Source organism: Zeugodacus cucurbitae, chromosome 6, assembly GCF_028554725.1.
Source record: "Zeugodacus cucurbitae isolate PBARC_wt_2022May chromosome 6, idZeuCucr1.2, whole genome shotgun sequence".
Taxonomy (NCBI): domain Eukaryota; kingdom Metazoa; phylum Arthropoda; class Insecta; order Diptera; family Tephritidae; genus Zeugodacus; species Zeugodacus cucurbitae.
In genome coordinates, this window is record NC_071671.1 from 7,374,839 (window position 1) to 7,394,695 (window position 19,857).

Consider the following 19,857-nt stretch of genomic DNA (forward strand, 5'->3'; position numbering starts at 1 on the left):
AATTATCAATAATTTTTTTTACTATTTCAGCTAACTCTTTCTTTTATCTATAAAAAGGGTGTCTTTGATTAGGTGCAAATATGGACTACCGATATTTATTCTTTGCTTTTATTTTGAATGGTAAGTTTTTATTTAGAAAATTTGTTTTTAATTGTAAATAATAAAATATAAAAAAATAAAAAAACATATCGTAATTAATAAAAAATATTAATGAGTATAAAAATGAAACTTGAAAAATTATATATCCGCTAAATATGAAAATACGATCATTTGAAAATCAAAAATTTTTAGAATAATGCCTTTTTTCAACTATGTATTACTATGTCTATATAAAATAATTAATTCAATATTTTTATTTTTGTACTTACCCGTAGACCCCGTAATTAATTACTGTTATTTGTTGTTGTTTCTAAATTGTTGCAATTAATTATGTTGTTGAATTGGTAATCTGCAATTAATATATAAAAATAAAAACAATAAAAAATCGCATTAATTATAAAAGATTTGGGTTTTTGCGTGTATTCTCTTTGCAACTCGCTTACAAGAGAACGGTACTATTGGATCTATAACTTTACTTCCGCCGTTTTTTTTTGTAAATTTAAGGCTTTTTTTGTATAAAAACGATTACAAAAATGTTATTCAAAATATTGGCCGTCGCTAGCTCTACTTTTGACCATCTTTCTGGCAGCATGCGTATTCTGTGCAAATTTCGAGAATTCGGCTCAAAAAGTGACATTTTTTCAGTTGAGAATAAGTTCGGGATGCAAACAGATCTCTACAGATATTTTGTTGGGTTAATGTTGACACAAATGTCCAAGATCGATATAAAACGATTTAATCGATTTAATCGACCAGTGCTTGACCCTAAAGACAATCCCGCAAATGACGAGAATTCGGCCCAAAAAGTGACATTTTCAGTTGAGAATAAGTTCGGGATGCAAACAGATCTCTACAGATATTTTGTTGGGTTAATGTTGACACAAATGTCCAAGATCGATATAAAACAATTTAATCGATTTAATCGACCATAGAGACATTCCCGCAAATGTCGAGAATTCGGCTCAAAAAGTGACATTTTTTCAGTTGAGAATAAGTTTGGGATGCAAACAGATCTCTACAAATATTTTGTTGGGTTAATGTTAACACAAATGTCCAAGATCGATATAAAACAATTTAATCGATTTAATCGACCAGTGCTTGACCCTAAAGACAATCCCGCAAATGACGAGAATTCGGCCCAAAAAGTGACATTTTCAGTTGAGAATAAGTTCGGGATGCAAACAGATCTCTACAGATATTTTGTTGGGTTAATGTTGACACAAATGTCCAAGATCGATATAAAACAATTTAATCGATTTAATCGACCATAGAGACATTCCCGCAAATGTCGAGAATTCGGCTCAAAAAGTGACATTTTTTCAGTTGAGAATAAGTTTGTGATGCAAACAGATCTCTACAAATATTTTGTTGGGTTAATGTTAACACAAATGTCCAAGATCGATATAAAACGATTTAATCGATTTAATCGACCATAGAGACATTCCCGCAAATGTCGAGAATTCGGCTCAAAAAGTGACATTTTTTCAGTTGAGAATAAGTTCGGGATGCAAACAGATCTCTACAAATATTTTGATGGGTTAATGTTGACACAAATGTCCAAGATCGATATAAAACGATTTAATCGATTTAATCGACCAGTGCTTGACCCTAGAGACATGTATTGGAAAACGGCGGAAGCAAAAAACATAAAATATTTTAACTATTTTTGCCGCATTTGTTTAGTTTGTAATTAAAAAATAATAATTTATTCCTTAAAATTTTCAGTAACTCCTATCCTATCGGATGGTGGTAAGGAACCGTATATTACACAGACTGTTTATGGATTTTTGGATTTCACAACAACGATAGGCAATACAGTTATGGTATTTTCACCACAAAGTGCGCCACCGATCGGTATGTATGACATAAACAATATAAAATATACGTAGTTCAAAATAAGATTTTTAAGTTTCGCAAATTGTTAGAATATTACGTAATCACTAGCATCGCAAACTTCATTAAATTTTCATACATTTAAATTTGACAAGCGCGTAATTGCTTATGAAGTCAGTTTCTTGGGCTATTATCTTTTCTCATTCATTCAAGCTGTGCAGTCATGCGGAAAAGATCATATGTCTCTGCAAGGGGTCTAACTTGGACAAGTGTATTGGGCTCGTGTGTTAGTTCAAGTTCTACATTAAACTAGTATAGATTTTTAACTAAATCTCTTTGAGTCTTTTTATATAGACCGGGAACTAGCTTATTGTTTTAAAGCTACTTTCTGAGCTTAAGTAGATCTATATAGAGGTCTGTTGGTCGAATATGTTGCATTTAAGTTTCTCATAAAGTTTAACACCCTCTTTTACTGAATTTTAATTGCGACCAAAGTGCAGAGACACGCCTAGTCTTTAAATCTACAGCCAATAGTATTTTCGGTTAGCACAGAGACATCGTCTGACAAGTTAAAAACAGAATAATTGGCTGGTTCGTCATGAAATCACTGGTTCCAATTATTTCGTATTGAACCAACTACCAATCTTAGCAGAATAGGTGTCGGATTCGCTCATACGAGCTGATAGTTCCTATGTAGCATAAATCTTTCTCCTTAACTTGAGTAACTATACAAAATCTATCTTACAGGTAAAATTGAGTTACCAACCAACATAATTGAAACAAAGCCATTTGTTGCAAAACCCACGGAAGACGAAAGTATTAAACCAACCAAACCAACGAACTCCGAAAAGCCACAGACTAATAAGCCTGTGGAGAAGAACTTAAAATCTACTATTGTTGAGGCTCAAAAGAATAAAAACAACAATAATAGTAATGTCAAAATAGTAACGAGTAGCTCGGTGGTGGTCACGGCACAAACATCGGAGGAGCCCGCCGAAGAGCAACCCGCACTACAAATAGAAAACAATGTTTTTGAATATGATTTACTCTCACGCCAACCAGCCGAATATGCCGAAGAAACATATCGTGTCATTAACAATAAGGCAACGGATAAACCACGTAACAGACTTAATCAACGTCGCACTTACGAAGCGTCTTCCGAAGCAACTGTGCTACACGAAACAACAACTGTGAATCGTTTGAAACCAAGTCAAGCGGTTGAAAATAAACCACATGCACCCAGTGGACCGAAAGGCAAGAAACCGAAAATAAGAACAACTCCAACAGCACCACGTGTTTTGAAGACGACAACATCTTCGTTAACGAAACCAGCGCCACAAGAGCAGAAGAATAATCGGCTCTCCGGCTCGAATCGTCACAATGGCAAAGGCAATAGAGGTAATAATCACGAGCAGGAGCATGTAACCATAACCGAATCTGTGGTTGAATCGTCACAAGTTACACAGAGTCATAAAAAGAGTTCGTCACGTAGTAAACCCAAAAGGTAGATACTCTTTATGATTTTTTTTTATTTATACAGAATACATTTCGAAATCTAATGTCGTTTACTTGCAGGAAAAGCAAAAATAATCGATCATCAGCTGCGGCGCATAAAAGTAGTAGTGCGATCGTTTTGGCTTCCTCTGCCGAGCCGCCACGCAAAACATTCCGTTCCAAAGTACGACCCTCAAATGTAGAATCGCCGGCTTCAACTAGCGTCTATATGTTCAAATTGAATCGTACACCTGGTAGATGGCAGTACACCACAACGCCGAAACCGAGAGTAGCAATACGTAAGGGTCAGGAGGGTAATACCACTAAATCCGTTGACGCTTTTGCCGGTAATCCCAGTCTAAATGTAATATCGGATAACGGTGATCTGGAATCATCGGGTTCACAAAACGGTGCTGTTGTCAATAATATCGATCAAGGTGGAAATTATCAACATCTAGTGGAGACCTTGAATGTGGAGATATCGACACCAGCTGATTTTAAGGATACCTACTACGAGTTGGCGACCATCAAAACACCGTACGCTTTTCAAGTAAGACGAAAGATCAGCATTTGTTAGTAATTCTAAAGTATTTGTGATAATTTTTGGTGAAGATCTGACTGGAAAGGCCACAATTAAGTTGATTGGGGGTGATTATTATATATAAAAACCAGTCGTAGAGTAGCGTAAACTCAATAGATAAAGGTATTGGTCAAACATCGGTCTATATAACTGTGGGCAATATTTTCTTTCAAGTAAATCGCTGTGAAAGTTTATCTAAGCAAGATCCTCCATTTACTCTGTAGCCTATAAATTTATCAAATTTCAGAATATTTTAATAAAAGTTTCAGTGTTTTAAAGCTTGACGCATGTAGTTTTGGAAAAAATACTTTCCTTAATAAAATTTTTCTGAAAATAGCGATAAAAATAGCTCAAATCTAAGATTTAGTAAAAATTACTCTCTTATAAAAAACATCATTACTACGGAATTCTTGAAGTTAGGAGCTTGCATTTTCAGTACATAATAGCTGATAGGTTTTGCTATCAAAAACGAAAAAGTAAAAAAATTGATTTAAAATAATATTAATTTTTCCGCAGGTCGGTGGTTTGAAGAAGACCCGCTTCATAACAGTCACCTCAACGATCGAGAAAACGCTGACGCCCGATCCAACCGAAGTACAAATACCAGATGGTCCACTAACTGAAAATATTTTGGCGCCATCATCACGGGAAGTCAACTTTCTACGTGATACCCACGTCACAACACTGAAACCGGTACATATTACCGAACATACCGAAACGCCAAGTTTGGAAACGGTGGTGGACTCATTCAGCACGACAACGAAGAAATTGCGCACACAAGTTTTACCCATTGTCTTTGATGTCAATAATGAGACATCATATGTGACATTAACACAAACTTACGACATCACAAGCCTTATAACGGTGACGAAAACCCTCTCACCACTGGAAACTGATCTGCCACTACGGAGCTTTACTGACTTTGGTGCTAATCTGGATGAGGCGGGCTCCGAAATCAATCTGGAATTAGAGTTCGGCGATGAAGATAATGCAGAAAATACAAAGGATGACAAATCGTATCGTCCCAAATTATCAGATATAGCGGATCTCTTTGGCAAGTCTTCGAATCTAACGGCTGAGGATCTACAAAGACTGGCGTTGTGGAAACTGCAAAATCCTTCACAACAATTTTCCTCGCTGCTAATGCCCAGCATACCGCAATACACGCCAGAGAGCACTTTGCCATTCCCGCCCATCACGCCCTCCATAAATCCATTCCTGTTGCCTTTACAGCAATTCCAAACGATAACCTCCAGTATTGTGCACGAGACAATCGCCACACAGACGAATAGTAAAGTTCTGAAATTAACCTTCGGTGCACGTACGGCATACACGACGATTTTCTCGAGTGAAGTTGTGCCGACACGTGCGACCAGTTACATTACCACATCCATACCCGTTCAGCCAACGCAACCGGCCTTCCCCGGCTACTTTCCACCACCATATCCACAATATTATCTCGGTTAAGTTTAGTTATACAAATGTGAGAAGCTCGAACAGAGCGCTCTCTTGTTCTTTTGTATGTATGTATATACTAGTGTTAGCATCATTCTTTTGTTTTCATTTGGTCCTATATGAAAGTCCTATTACAAAATACTCGTCCATTTTATACTTCACAAAAAAATCGAACTTACAACATATGAGATTCAATGTTATCGTATTAAATTTTTTGCGTAGTTCCATTCATTTCGTTTCATAATAAAAATTCAAAACCAAATTACAATGAGGTCTTTCATTCTCCTCTGTCTTGGCAGTGATGAATTGAGAATCTTCTTAAGGTTTTCCGATGTATAAGACGAATTTTCCTAGCGGCAGAAAACATAGCTCTTTGAGAAATACTACCGAGATGCGAGTCCGTTCCGGTTACATGAACCCGACTGTGTCGATAGAAGATGGAAACGATTCTTATTTTTTATATCTAAAGTCAAATTTTCCTCTCAACGTATACAAATATGTATACATATGTATGTATGTATGTCGAGTTTGAAATTCTAAACTGTGTAATATCACTGTACAACACTCGACTGGCTATTGGAACAAATTAATTACAGAATATATTTACTAAAAAATTCAAAATATTGATGTAATCTACATTTTTCTCTTAATTTAAGGCAGTGGTCTGCTTTACAGGCTTCAAAAAATCGATTTTTATACTCTCGCAACAAAAGTTGCTACGAGAGTATTATAGTTTTGTTCACATAACGGTTGTTTGTAACACCTAAAACTAAAAGAGTTAGATATAGAGTCATATATACCGAAGTGATCAGGATGACGAGTAGATTTGAAATCCGGATGTCTGTCCGTCCGTCCGTCTGTCCGTCTGTCCGTCTGTGCAAGCTGTAACTTGAGTAAAAATTAAGATATCTTGACGAAACTTGGCACACTTATTTCTTGGCACCATAGGAAGGTTGCTTTCGAATGAGCAAAATCGGACCACTGCCCCGCCCACAAAATGGCGAAAACCGAAAACACATAAAGTGTCATAACTAAGCCATAAATGAAGATATAAAAGTAAAGTTTAAAATAAAGGATCGCACTAGGAGGGGGCATATTTGGATGTAAATTTTTTGGGGAAGTGGGCGTGGCCCCGCCCACAAATCGGTTATTTGTATTTAACTCGCGAACTAGTAAAGCTATATAAACCAAACTTTCTGCAGTCGGGTCTCTTACATACCCCACCACACACCATGAAAATAGTTGAAATCGGATAATAACCACACCCACCTCCCATACAAAGGTTAGGTTGAAAATTACTGAAAGTGGGTTAACTAACTAACGAAAAACGTCAGAAACACTAAATTTTGCAGAAGAAATAGCAGAAGAGAGCTGTACTCAGATTTTTTACAAAATGGAAAATGGACGTGGCATCGCCCACTTATGGGTCAAAAACCATATCTCAGGAACTACTCGACCGATTCCAATGAAATTCGGTATATAATATTTTCTTGACACCCTGATAACACGGACAAAAAATGGGCGAAATCGGTTCACAACCACTACTACTTTCCTTATAACTCAATTTTTAAATCCATCTTATTCCTTCACTTTATAATGTAAACATAAGGAACCAATGAAGATAACGGAATAAAACTTTACATAATTAGTGCATATCATCTCTGGCTTCACTTGTGTAAAAATTGTCGAAAACGGACCATAACTTTTCAAGGCCCCAGATATCGAACATGTTGAACTCACCGCCTAAGTATAAATTTTAACCGAAAATATGGGTAAATCTCTCAGATATCTCAATTTAATTCAGAGGAAATTGTTTTCTTCTAATAGTGTGTCTCTGTCCAAAAATTATTAAAATCGGGTCATAACATTTCCATATACCTAATTATAGGTTTTTCAAAAATACGGTCTTCAATAAAGCCTTTCCTTACTTGTTTATTTTGTTTTAAATCTCTTCCAAAACTATCCAAGAATATGTCTTTAAAATTCCAGAGGCCAATTCGACATATTTTCGAAGCTAGAGCAGTTTTAGTTAGTAAGCCGAGCGTCGAGCAGGTGCGAATGCTAAGGCAGACCCGATCGAAAACTTTTTTTCTTAAAAAAGTGAATTCGAACTTGAACTTCGAATAAATTTGGAATTTTATAACTTCTTCGGTATTTTTTTGGTTCATAAAGAAAAGAAACTTATAAAAATTAAAAAAAAAATTGGTTCGACTGTTTCAGATGCATCGCACGACCTCCATCACCGGCACGATTTACAAGTCCAGACTCCAGGCGCTCCAGAAAAATACTTACAACTTTGAAAAAATTTCAATATTTTTTAATAATAAATATTGTTTTTTAAGCCTTAAATATAGTACACTATCGTCTTAAAATTTCGTTTACCGCAATCATTTCCTTTCCTTTCAAAAAAAATTGCTAAAAAACGCTTTTTTTCGGCTTCTAATGGTGTATAAAACTTTTGGCTCAGGCTTATATTACAGATGATATGAAGAGCCAAAGTTTGATCTTCGAAAAAAAAAAATAAAATAAATTCATGTATCGAAAAATACTAGGCACCTTAAAAATTAGTTTGGTCCAATACCTAGAAAAAAGTCGATTTTGTCGTATAGTGTACTAAGATGAACAGCGGTGACCGACACGCTTTTTCGAAATTTCAAAACCCTCTCAACAATCAGAATAAATTTCAAATGATAAATAAAGAATTGTTTTTGACAAATTCCTCAACGAACCGCCGCCCATTCATAAAGCATCCTACTATTTGAATTCAATAGCCTTGAAACGTAAAATTCTTTTTGGACTAATGAAAATTGTAGCAGGGTTGCACATACATATTTTGATTCTGATTTCCGATCAGTTTTGCACCTCTTCGTATACAATCCCCCAACAAAAAGTTTACCTAACTTCATTTTTCTTGCACTTTACCGTGGTAGATGACGTCATTGGCACTTAAAATCAACGCTAGATAAGATTTGTATAAACATTACAACAACAGCAACATATCAATCAACAGTTGCCGATATAATTTTTACTGGATATTGAATTTTCGCAATTTTTAAATAAGAATTCTTTCATTGCATTCTTTTGAGGGGTGTTGAGAATGTCGTTATGCTATCTCTCCGCAATTGTTAGTAACTACTTATTCGGTGAGAAAATGTCTCTCTATACGCTGTGTGTTCAACAAATAACGGGAATTTTAAAATTTCATGGGTATGGACAGTCCAATTGTCAATTTTTTTTTATTATTTTGATATTCATCTGTATTCATTGCTTACTTCGTCTGTAGCAGACGCTAAAGTTAGACGTGTGCTTATGAGCTTTGCGATTTATTTTGTTAAAAGCTTACACTACGTTGCTTGTTCGTAAATTCTTGGCCAAAAACAATACTGTTACCATGCCCCAGCCTCCATTTTCTCCAGTCTTGACTCCGTGTGACATTTTTGCTATTTACAAAAATAAAGAGAACCTTAAAGGGTCGTCGTTTCACCATCAGAAGAGAAATCTCTCAAAGAGCTCAAAGAGGCTATGCCAAAAATCGATTTTGAGAAGGGTTTCGACGATTGGAAGAAGCAAAGGCGACAACATTAATATAGACGAATAAAAATTAAAAAAAGCACCGGTATGGTCGCCTGGATGCAGTGACACGCAGCTGGGGAAGCTACAGACGTGTCAAAACACCGCACTCCGAACAGCAACAGGATGTCTCTTGATGTCACCAATGACACATCTTCACAGTGAGGCCATTATGCTGCCTATTAAGGAGCATAACGAACTCCTTACCAAGCAGTTTCTACTTGCGTGTTTTCGTAGAAATCACCCATATAGTCACTTGCTGGAAGCAGAACCGCCCCCTCTAGGTGCATCAAGAGATCATTCCTACAATACGTCGACGAACTCAATCCATATACCGACCAGGCTGCGGACGCAGACAGTTTTAGGCACGCTCTAAACGCCATTCACGGTGGAGCTATCAACAGCTTCATTGACTCCCTTCCAGTGAATGGCGTCCTTGGAACCAAACAACCACCTATAGCAGACGAAGAGCTCGAGTGGCCACGTGAAACCAGAGTGACCCTTGCGCAACTTCCATCTGGATATTGTAGCAGGTTAAACTCCTACTTATCCAGACTGAACCCCGACATACAAAATACATGTCCTGCATGCAATGAGTCCCCGCATGATACTAACCACCTCTTTGCATGCCCAACGAACCCGACTCATTTAACACCCCTTTCCCTTTGGTCCAACCCTGTCGAAACAGCACGTTAGATGATTTCGACGACAACTAGATTTATGCTTTTCTTTTCAGGCAGGGATAGATAACCGCTACAACAACTACAACAACAATAACAATTTTTTCTCAAATATTCCCATTATTTTTTGAACATACCTCCCATACATATATCTAAAATATTGCATATATTAAAGAGAATGCACATTTGTATGTATGTATGTATGTAAGCTTGTAAGCTGTAATCGAAAAGTTATGTGCGCTGAGCAAAAACCATAATTAAACAGCTCGAGCGCATATTACAAATAATTACCATATAGCCTTTCCCGCACAATTTCACGTAAGCAATTGTTAAATAACGAAAACTTACATTTTCACTTATACACAGCGAAATACATACATACATAGTATGTATGTACATATGTAAATACCGAATAAATTGCACTTGCACATACATGTGTGTATGTAAATCGTTTAGTCATAACAAAAACCAGTTTACTCATATTCTTTGCAGAATTTCATTTAGTTAACAAATAATTACACAAATACAATAAAAATTAACAACAACTTAAAACACAAATGTACGATTTACAGCAAAATTATGATAAGTTTTACATATGTATGTATGTATGTATCATCTACTACTTCTATGATAGGCGTGATTTCGAATAACATTGCAATTGCACATCAATCAACCGGCTGCTAAGCCTCAGTACACATATGTATGTATGTTACTATGTTACTATGCATGTATGTATGTATGTATGTTTGTATGTAGTGTATGTATTGTACGTGTGCAGATATTTTTCAATCCGCTTAAATGGTGTTACAACTATAACTACACGACCAGCGGTCAAATTACCATTGATTGTTCTAATATTTGATTACTTTTTTTTGGTTTTGGTTTTTGCTTTTGTTTACTTTATTTTTGACAAATGCAAATTCGTACTCCTTTTTTGTTTTTGTTTTTTGTTTTTATTTGCTACTACACCAACATTGGGCCATACACATACACATAATAGTATTTGCGTCATAATTAATTAACACTTTGATATGCCCATTACTAATGTATGTATGTACTCGTTCGTTTGTTTGTATGTATGTATGTATGGATTTACGTGCATACGCGCATATGCATATTGACAAGTCAAATTTTTGGATTTACTAGAATGCTTAATGGGTTGCCACATATGCGCCACATACTTTTCAGTCGATTTATTATCCATATCCATACATTATTTTGCCTGCGCCACTTTGTGCATTAATAGTTTACTTTTTTTTACTTTTCTTTGTTATATGTATGCCCTAATCTAGCAATGTACGTATGTATGCATGTATGTATGTATGTTTGTTAGATCTTAGTACTTGTTGGTTTATTTTACTCCCGAGTAATAGTAGTTAAAAGTATATCGTACCAAATTACATGAAAAACAAAAGATAGTCTAAAAAATGTTACACATTATAATAAAAAAAGCGTTTGTTTAATAAACTGAAATACGAGTTGGAGTTGGAGTTGGAGTTGGAGTTGGAGCTGGTGCTTATTCTTATGTTGTTGCGGTTGCTGCTTATACTCCTTGATGTTGATGTTGTTGATCATCATGCGCATCAACTGCAAGTGTCCTGTATGTCCTTTGTATATTTGCTAGTTGGATCCATTGGAAACTTTGGAAATTGGATTGCTACCCGTTAATATGTACAAAGATTTATTTCCATCACGTTCGCTGCCATAGATTTTTCCTGCTTTTCGTGCCATAGAGCCTAAAAGCTCTTGTGATTTTTTATGTGCAGAACGCAAGGAGAAAGCCCACTCTTTTAAGCCGATTTCATCCTGTAATAATAATAACGGCCAAACGAAATTATTTATTTCTAGGTTATGTTGGTTTGTATGTGTTTCTACTAACTGAATTGGTTAGCACTATGCGTCCATCACGTGAACCGTCATTAACGCGTATTTGTATGCATTGTTCGCCCTTGTAATGTATGAAGTCAGATGAAATATCCTCGATTTGGTCCATAAAAATCAACTCTGGCTTATTGCTACCACTCTCAGAGTGCATTTCCAATCTATAAAAAAAAAAATATTTTATTATATATAAGTAAGTTACAGCGAGTCACTCACCGATTTGGATAAAGTTTAGCGTATTTGGTTTGCCAAAGCGATGCGAATGAGCCACCCAATTTTTTTATGTAACCATGTAAAATGCAGTCCGATTCCTTTTCGTCGGCATCGAAATGTTGCTTTTGTTTGGATTTTTTCTTTTGCTCGATTTTATCGGTTTCAATGTTAACGCTTTCGAATACTGTTTCGGCGATTTCTTGTTGCCACCTGCAGTTAAAACAAACAAATTGTTATACAGTTTAGCTACACAAATACATACATATATATGTATATACATATGTATATTATATGAATTTGTATTCACCTCTCGGAAATTGTAAGTGGAAAGAATTTGTATAGCTCTTGATCGCTATCGGTTAGCTTAATGCCTTTCGTATCCTCCTCATCGAAGGAGCCAATGTCGAATGCATCGGCGGCATTAACCTCGCCTCTCGGTGGAATTAATGGAGGTGTATATTTTTGAACATAGACTTGGTGCCAATCGATACCTGAGAAGAATGGATGCATCTTCACTTCGTCCGCACTAGATTTTTTTCGAAGTATATAAAATAGTTATTAACATTAATTTTGGGAAAATAGTTAATATTTATGCTTAAAATATGCACTTACCCATTACCCATGCATCCCAGTCGTTTATCAACCTCACGCTGTAGCAAGGAGTCCAAAAGACTTCGCAGTTCGGGCGTAAAGCAGTCGGGTAATTCAACGTTCTAACAAAATACATACATAAATACAAATACAATTTAGTTATCTCAACAGCATTAAACTAATCAAAACCTAAATGTATCTATACTCACCATAGTCAAGGTCATACGATCGATTTCGTGTTTATCTTTTGTTTTGTGCTGTCTGAACGGTGAATGACCCTTTAGCAATTTGTACAGCATACAGCCGAAACTAAACCAATCGGCACATGAGTCATAGGCAGTGCCTTTCGAGAGCACCTCTGGCGCCATATAGCCGTGTGTGCCCACCGAGGCGTGTGGTTTTTTGCGCGAAAAATCACATGCCAAACCCAAATCGGAGATACGAATGTGTCCATTTTCGTCGAGTAAAATGTTAGCAGGTTTTAAGTCTCTGTAGACAATAAAGCGTTTGTGCATGTGCTCCAAGCCCAGTATAACCTAAAAATGCAAGTGCGTGAGTATAACATAATAAAATAAAAAAAATGAATTATTGCGAAAGCCAGCGTACCTCAGCTGCATAGAACTTCATCTCATCCTCATTGAACACACCGTGCTGGGAAAGATGATAATGTAAATCGCCGCCGTTCATTAAATCCAGTATGAAGCACAGCTTGTCGGGTGTATGAAATGCATAGGTCATGCAAACAATGAAAGGACAATCCATCTGAAAGAAGAAATAGTAAAAAAAAAAAACAATAAAAATAATACAATTAAAAAAATAATATTTTTAATAATTTTTAAATTAATTTTTTTAATAAAAAAAAATTATTTAATAATTATTTAATAATTTTTTTTTATTTAATAATTTTTTTATATTTTTATATTTTTTTTTTTTTATTTTTACATTTTATTTTATTAAAAAAAATATAAAAATATATATTTTTTATTATTATCATACACCACTCACCCCTGTGCTCACTGCTTGCAACATAGTGCGCTCATTTAACGCCAACATTTCGCCTTGTTTCATTTTGATGCGCTTCTTATCCAAACATTTCATGGCATACATTTTGCCAGTGTCAGCTTTTCGACAGCCGTACACTTCGCCAAAGCCACCGCGTCCGATAATGCGATGCACACTGAAGTCGTTCATGGTCAACTATTTTTGAAAATGTCAAAAACAAATATTAATTTCGAAAAAGCGTTAGGAAAAAGTAAGCACAAATATACCTGTATATTAAGCTCCAAGTTCTTCCATTGACAAAAACGTGTGAATTTGTCGCTGCAAAGGAAAATAAAAATATTATAGATTCTATATTTTAATAAATCAACATTAACTTACCTCTCCAAGAACTTTTTGAACGGCTTTCCTTTTAGGTGGTTAAAAATCTCCTCGATATAAGGCTGTGAAATTAATTTCACTCAATTTATGCAATTAAAAAAAGAAAAACTATAAATCATTACCTCAAATAAATTAACGGGTACTTCATTTTTTAAAAGATACTTCTGTACACTGGCTACAGCTTCTTTGGAATATTCCTAAAATTTAGTAATGAATTAAAATAGAGTTTGTGTTAAAATTAAAGCAGTTTAAAGTTGCGCTTACGTATGTGTGAGAGAGCATTTCTTCCATGATAAAATTGTCATATATTTCGCGTGCCAACTCTTTGCGCTCTTCGTAGCTTTCTGTTTTCTCAAAATTTTTTATCTGCACAAAAAAAGTTGTAGAAAAATGTATTGGAAATTATTTAAAAAAATATAATTTTAATAATTATTTGAAAATAAATTAACAAAACATAAATTAATTCATAAAATAATAAAATAAAAAAAATAAATATTTAAATATTGAATATAAAAAAAATATTCTTTTATACATAATAATATTTTAATATTTTTTTTTTTAATCTTTAACATTGTTTCTATACCACAGTAAAGCTTCCAAAAGTTTACAGTGTGGTATAAAAAATTATTAACCTTTCCATAGTTGTTATTATTTACAAAAGCTTTGCATTTGCAAATATTTTATATAAAATGTGTGCCTTGATATTGCTAAACAGTTTTTCGTAAAAATTTCAAGTATCAAGTATGTGGTATCGTTAAAAATTACATTTAATTTTGTGGCCAGCTAGTGAATTTTTCTACAGAATAATTCTTAGATTATCCACAGTCATTGATATGACGTATATATTCATATGTAAGTATATTTCTTTTTTATTATTATGTTTATTTGTTTATTTTTTTTTATTAATCTAAAGTAAAGTATTTTTCCAAAAATACCACGCACTTATTTTATTTATTTGATTTTATTTTATTTAATTTTATTTTATTTTATTTTATTTTATTTTATTTTATTTTATTTTATTTTATTTTATTTTATTTTATTTTATTTTAATTTAATTTAATTTAATTTAATTTAATTTAATTTAATTTTATTTTATTTTATTTTATTTTAATTTAATTTATTTTATTTTATTTTATTTTATTTTATTTTATTTTAATTTATTTTATTTTATTTTATTTTATCTTTTTTTTAATTTATTTTATTTGATTTTATTTTATTTTATTTTAATTTATTCTATTTTATTTTATTTTAATTTATTTTATTTTATTTTATTTTATTTTATTTTATTTTATTTTATTTTATTTTAATTTAATTTAATTTAATTTATTTTATTTTAATTTATTTTATTTTATTTTATTTTATTTTATTTTAATTTATTTTATTTTATTTTATTTTATTTTATTTTATTTTATTTTATTTTAATTTATTTTATTTTATTTTATTTTAATTTATTTTATTTTATTTTATTTTATTTTAATTTATTTTATTTTATTTTATTTTATTTTATTTTATTTTATTTTATTTTATTTTAATTTATTTTATTTTATTTTAATTCCTCACCCAATACTTTATGTATATACATTATTAATAATTGCAATAAATTAATTAATATAAAAAAGTAGTTCCTTTAACCAACCTGTTCATAAAACTTTAGCTGCTGTATTGGTTCCTCGGAGTCATTTTCACAAAAGTCTTTGAAGAGCAAATATCCTATAAAGCATAAATACATATTAGTCTTATTATATATATCGTATATACATATGTAACACATAAATAATAATTGCTATGCTTACCTAATATTTGATTGAATATTTTATGGAAATTCAATTCGCTCTCCTTTTCCAAGTACTTATACATTACGCTGCGTACGCTGTTTAACATAATTGTGTGATTATTGATAAAATATAATACGATTAAATTTCATTGAATAGCATTTTTTTGTAATGAAACATACCAGCTTAAAACTCAGTCACTATTTTAGCAAACGAACATTTGCACGCACACACATACACAACAATAAATTAAGATGAAATGAAATTGAAAAGCGCACTTTAAAGTATATAGTATAATTAGGTTATTGTGAAAGCATAAAAATTCAAATAAATTTTGGAAAAAAATTGTTATTTCCATGACCGATTAGTTTTAATACCGATATACATATGAATATAACATAATAAGTAAAAAATAATAATAATAATAATAAATTGGAATTGTGGTAAAAGCGTAAAATAAACACAGAGGCAGACCAGTTTTTTTGATTATTTTATTAAAAATTTAATAAGCATTCATAATAAACATTATTTGATTTATATTTATAAGTAACAAACATTTGGTACAAATATACATATACACAGACATACATAATCCAAAAATGTATATACATATAATAAATATTGAAATGAAATGATAAAGCTCCAGCAGAACTCCTTTATATTTTGAAATCTTTAAAGAATGGAATGTCATACAAACATACATACATTGATACATACATACATATATGTGATAGCGGGTACAAATGAAGTCCATAAAACAATGCACTACTACTAAATGTATGTTTAAAGATTTTTTTCCCAATCCAAATAAAATATATACAAATACCGTAGTTTTCCGAAATAACGAACACATTAATTGTCAGGCCTGTTCGCTATATCGAATTTTTCGTTAATTCCTGTACTCTCTTGAGGATATGTTTTTCAATAAAAATTAGTTAAATATCCGTAAATTGCAGTTTAATAAATTGTTTTATTAATTATTTGTTAAAAAATGAAAAACCATAACAAAACAATTTAAAACCAATAAATTCTTCCAAAATGGACCAATTCTGACACTTATACTTCTATTTCGTGCTGATCAATAATTTTAAGTTTTTTTTATAAAATTCAACATTTTTTCAATTTGCACATTTCTATTTAACTTTTTCAAGTTTTATTTTTTTTTCTTTTGGTTCGATGTTATATGATTTTTTTCTTTCTTCATATGTCTTCTTCATGTTATTCATTAAACCGAGTACTTCCAAATCCCCGATATTCGTTATTTAAGGTACTCAATGTAACAAATTTGCTTGTTCGTTATAAGCGGTTTTCGTTAAAACGAATATTCGTTATTTCGGAAAACTACTGTATATATATATTTATTGATAAGCCACAAAAGTGCATACAATTGTATCCCGGGAAACCAGCAGATATTAACCATAATCAAGGAATATTAGGTATTATAATTAATATTACTCGTAAAAGCATTAATATGTTCAAATATACAATTTGTTAATTTTTATGATAAATTATATATGGAATTACAATAAATGTTAGAAGGATGGCGGTGTTACTAAGCACTTGAGCACACTATATTTCATTTTTTGTCTGCAGAGCAATCTGCAAACTATTTTATTACCAACTTCTAATACAGTGGAACTTCCATAACTCCAACTTCTATAACTCGAAGATCTCTTAACTTTTGAATTGGTAATAGCGTTTAGAAGCCAAATTTCATACAAATTTTCTTCCATAACTAAAACTTAATTAACTCGAAGTTCTCCATAACTCGAACTCTTGAATTGGCAATAGAAGTAAATTTTCATAGAAATTTCTTTCCATAAATCGAACTTTTTGACCAGGGCATAAACAAAATTTTAAATTTTACTATCGGGGCAGAGTTTTAAAAGAGTCTATCTATATCGTATGGAGGCGAACAAAAAAATATAATATTACGTTAATCGATTGCAAAAGTCATGTAAAAAAAAGCATGGGCTACAGACGTCAAGAGCCAAACAAAAGCAAACTACAACAAACAAAATTACAGAATACATGTTTTAACATACTTAAATAAAACTTTATGCTAAGTTAATAAATAGAACAGTGTATAAATCTATATTTTAAAGTTTTGAAAATTTATACATATGTTTTAATGAATGTTCTATACACGAAGTCTTTATAACTTGAAGTTTTTTTTTTCGGATTATGGTGATTCGAGTTAGAGAAGTTCCACTGTATTATAACATTTATGCTAACACTCAATAACCACATATATTAACCCCGCATTTCAATTTACAATATAAAACACTGCAAACATGGCTTAAACAAATCCAAAGCATATTCGCTAACTACGAAATACAGTTGAAATTCCCTAATTCAAATCACCAGAATCTACAAAAAATATTCGAGACACTTCCGAGCTACGGATTAAAGTTTGTATGAAATCTGACTTCTATTGCCAATTCCTGAATACGAGTTATGGACAACTTCGAGTTATAGTTGTCCGAGTTATAGAAGTTCACCTATATTTAAATCATTTTTTTTTTTGCACTTTAATTATATGACATGCACTCTCAAACAGAAACTGCACTTTTCCTACACAGCAGTGTGCAACCAAACACATAATGATAATGGTTACATATACAAATGGCTTATATCCTTTGTAAAATCCGAATATATACATGCATACATATATATACATGCAATAAGATGTAATATGTATTATCAGTGGCGAAGTGAAAATATTTTGTTATGAATGCAGCAGGCAGCTAAATGCAACAACACTGCTTATATGTATGAACTTGATACTCGCATAAATTCAGACCACCTACGACACACTGTGTGTACGTATGTATAAATATATGAAAACAGTAGTATGTATGTTATGTTTTTGCAAATAAACATATTTACAAAAATATGTTTGGATTGCCAGTAAGTATATAATAGTTTGCTGCACACATATGCACATACATATATTTATACAGTTTTTTATACGCATTTTTTTCAATCCATACAATCATACAACTACTGTGAAGTTTTCGATTATCAACTACTGGACGATTGTATATCACCTTTTTTTAACAACATGCCTACAATTGTGCAAAAATAAATGTAAATCGCTAACGGGTATACGTATGCTATAGAAAACAGAGATAGTGGGTACTTTAATTGCTAAATAGCGATATATGAAATCAGCACACACAAAATATACATACATACATATACCCACATTTATAATGAAATGAAATAAAGTGTATACAATTGAAATTTTCGATTAGTTAGTCAGCAAATTCGCTTACATACATACATGTGTGCGTATTTTGTTTGCAGTTGAAGTTGTGTAAAGCAAATAAAATAAATAAAAGAAATTTTTTTGATGTGGCTGCCTGTGTGCTTTGCATGCTGAATTGGGCGTATATAATTTGGGGGAATACTACCTGTACACTAACATACAGTCATTCATAGCGCTAACGTATAAGGTACTCGTATACACACACGCACACACGCTTACCTGGGGTCAGGCAAAACAAGCCTTTTGCTGGCTCTTGCTGCTGGTGTGCATTTGGATTTCTCCATGGCCATCAGATAGCTGACATCCGCCAGCACAGCTTCCAAATCCGCCATGTTTGTGTGCGTTTGGTGCGCTTTCCTTCGTTCAGGTGTACTATATGTATAAATTCACTTGCTATAAATTCCTTTTCACTTTCTTCTCAGTCCCGATTCAAAAAATTACGAATACGAACACAACACAACGTACCTATTGAAAAGGTACCGACGACGATGATCTCCCAACAAATGAAAGAAGACGTTGCATTTCTTTACATGTTTGCCAATTATTTGATTTCTTTTCTTTTTTCACTTCATATGTATTTGCATTTGCACTTATTAAAAACAAAAACACTTCACACTCTATTTATTGTAAATCACAAATATTTATTGCAAATTAATTTCAAATTATACAGCACACTCAATTGACAAGAAAATATATATATATGTTTTAAATATCTAATGTGTATCAATACAATACATCCAATCAGAATAGGATACTAACTTCGCAATGTATCAAGTTGAGAACGTGTACATATGTAACAATGGGATTTGTGGTGAGCGCATGTCAACGCAGTGTTGCATTCATTGTTGAATTTTGCTGCATTTTTTTGCCACGAACTTAGGGTTAATGCATGTAACTTAAAAAAATAAATGTTTTTAATTATACTGTGGTGAAATAATTGCAAAAATAATATTTAATTAACAATTATAATTATTATAGAAAATTAAACGGCCGAAAATAGCATTTGCTATTAATAAAAAATTAAATAATTATTTTGTG

The 19,857-nt window shown here is 32.5% G+C and overlaps 2 protein-coding genes across 5 annotated transcripts in view; one reads left to right on the plus strand and one right to left on the minus strand.

Annotated features, from left to right (window-relative positions):
• The window catches only part of LOC105210325 (E3 ubiquitin-protein ligase lubel), a 30,969-nt gene extending 25,240 nt beyond the window's left edge, over positions 1–5,729 (plus strand). For all 4 annotated transcript variants that reach the window (XM_029039038.2, XM_029039036.2, XM_029039037.2 and 1 more), the window contains exons 2-6: positions 31–120; positions 1,825–1,953; positions 2,680–3,436; positions 3,508–3,976; positions 4,523–5,729. In XM_029039038.2, coding sequence (XP_028894871.2) covers positions 81–120; positions 1,825–1,953; positions 2,680–3,436; positions 3,508–3,976; positions 4,523–5,473 — 2,346 coding nt within the window. In that variant the 5' untranslated portion in view covers positions 31–80 and the 3' untranslated portion in view covers positions 5,474–5,729. The remainder of the gene's footprint in view (positions 1–30; positions 121–1,824; positions 1,954–2,679; positions 3,437–3,507; positions 3,977–4,522) is intronic.
• Positions 5,730–10,641: 4,912 nt separating this feature from the next.
• Gprk1_0 (G protein-coupled receptor kinase 1) lies at positions 10,642–19,593 on the minus strand. Its single transcript, XM_054232961.1, has 16 exons — positions 19,285–19,593; positions 19,039–19,191; positions 15,570–15,646; positions 15,413–15,486; positions 14,041–14,142; positions 13,899–13,973; positions 13,777–13,838; positions 13,665–13,716; positions 13,402–13,593; positions 13,003–13,158; positions 12,606–12,932; positions 12,418–12,518; positions 12,113–12,331; positions 11,809–12,015; positions 11,591–11,753; positions 10,642–11,517 (listed from the first exon to the last, which is right to left on the minus strand). The coding sequence occupies exons 2-16, from the start codon at positions 19,149–19,151 to the stop codon at positions 11,332–11,334; spliced, it is 2,106 nt and encodes a 701-aa protein (XP_054088936.1). The 5' UTR covers positions 19,152–19,191; positions 19,285–19,593; the 3' UTR covers positions 10,642–11,331.
• Positions 19,594–19,857: the final 264 nt, after the last annotated feature.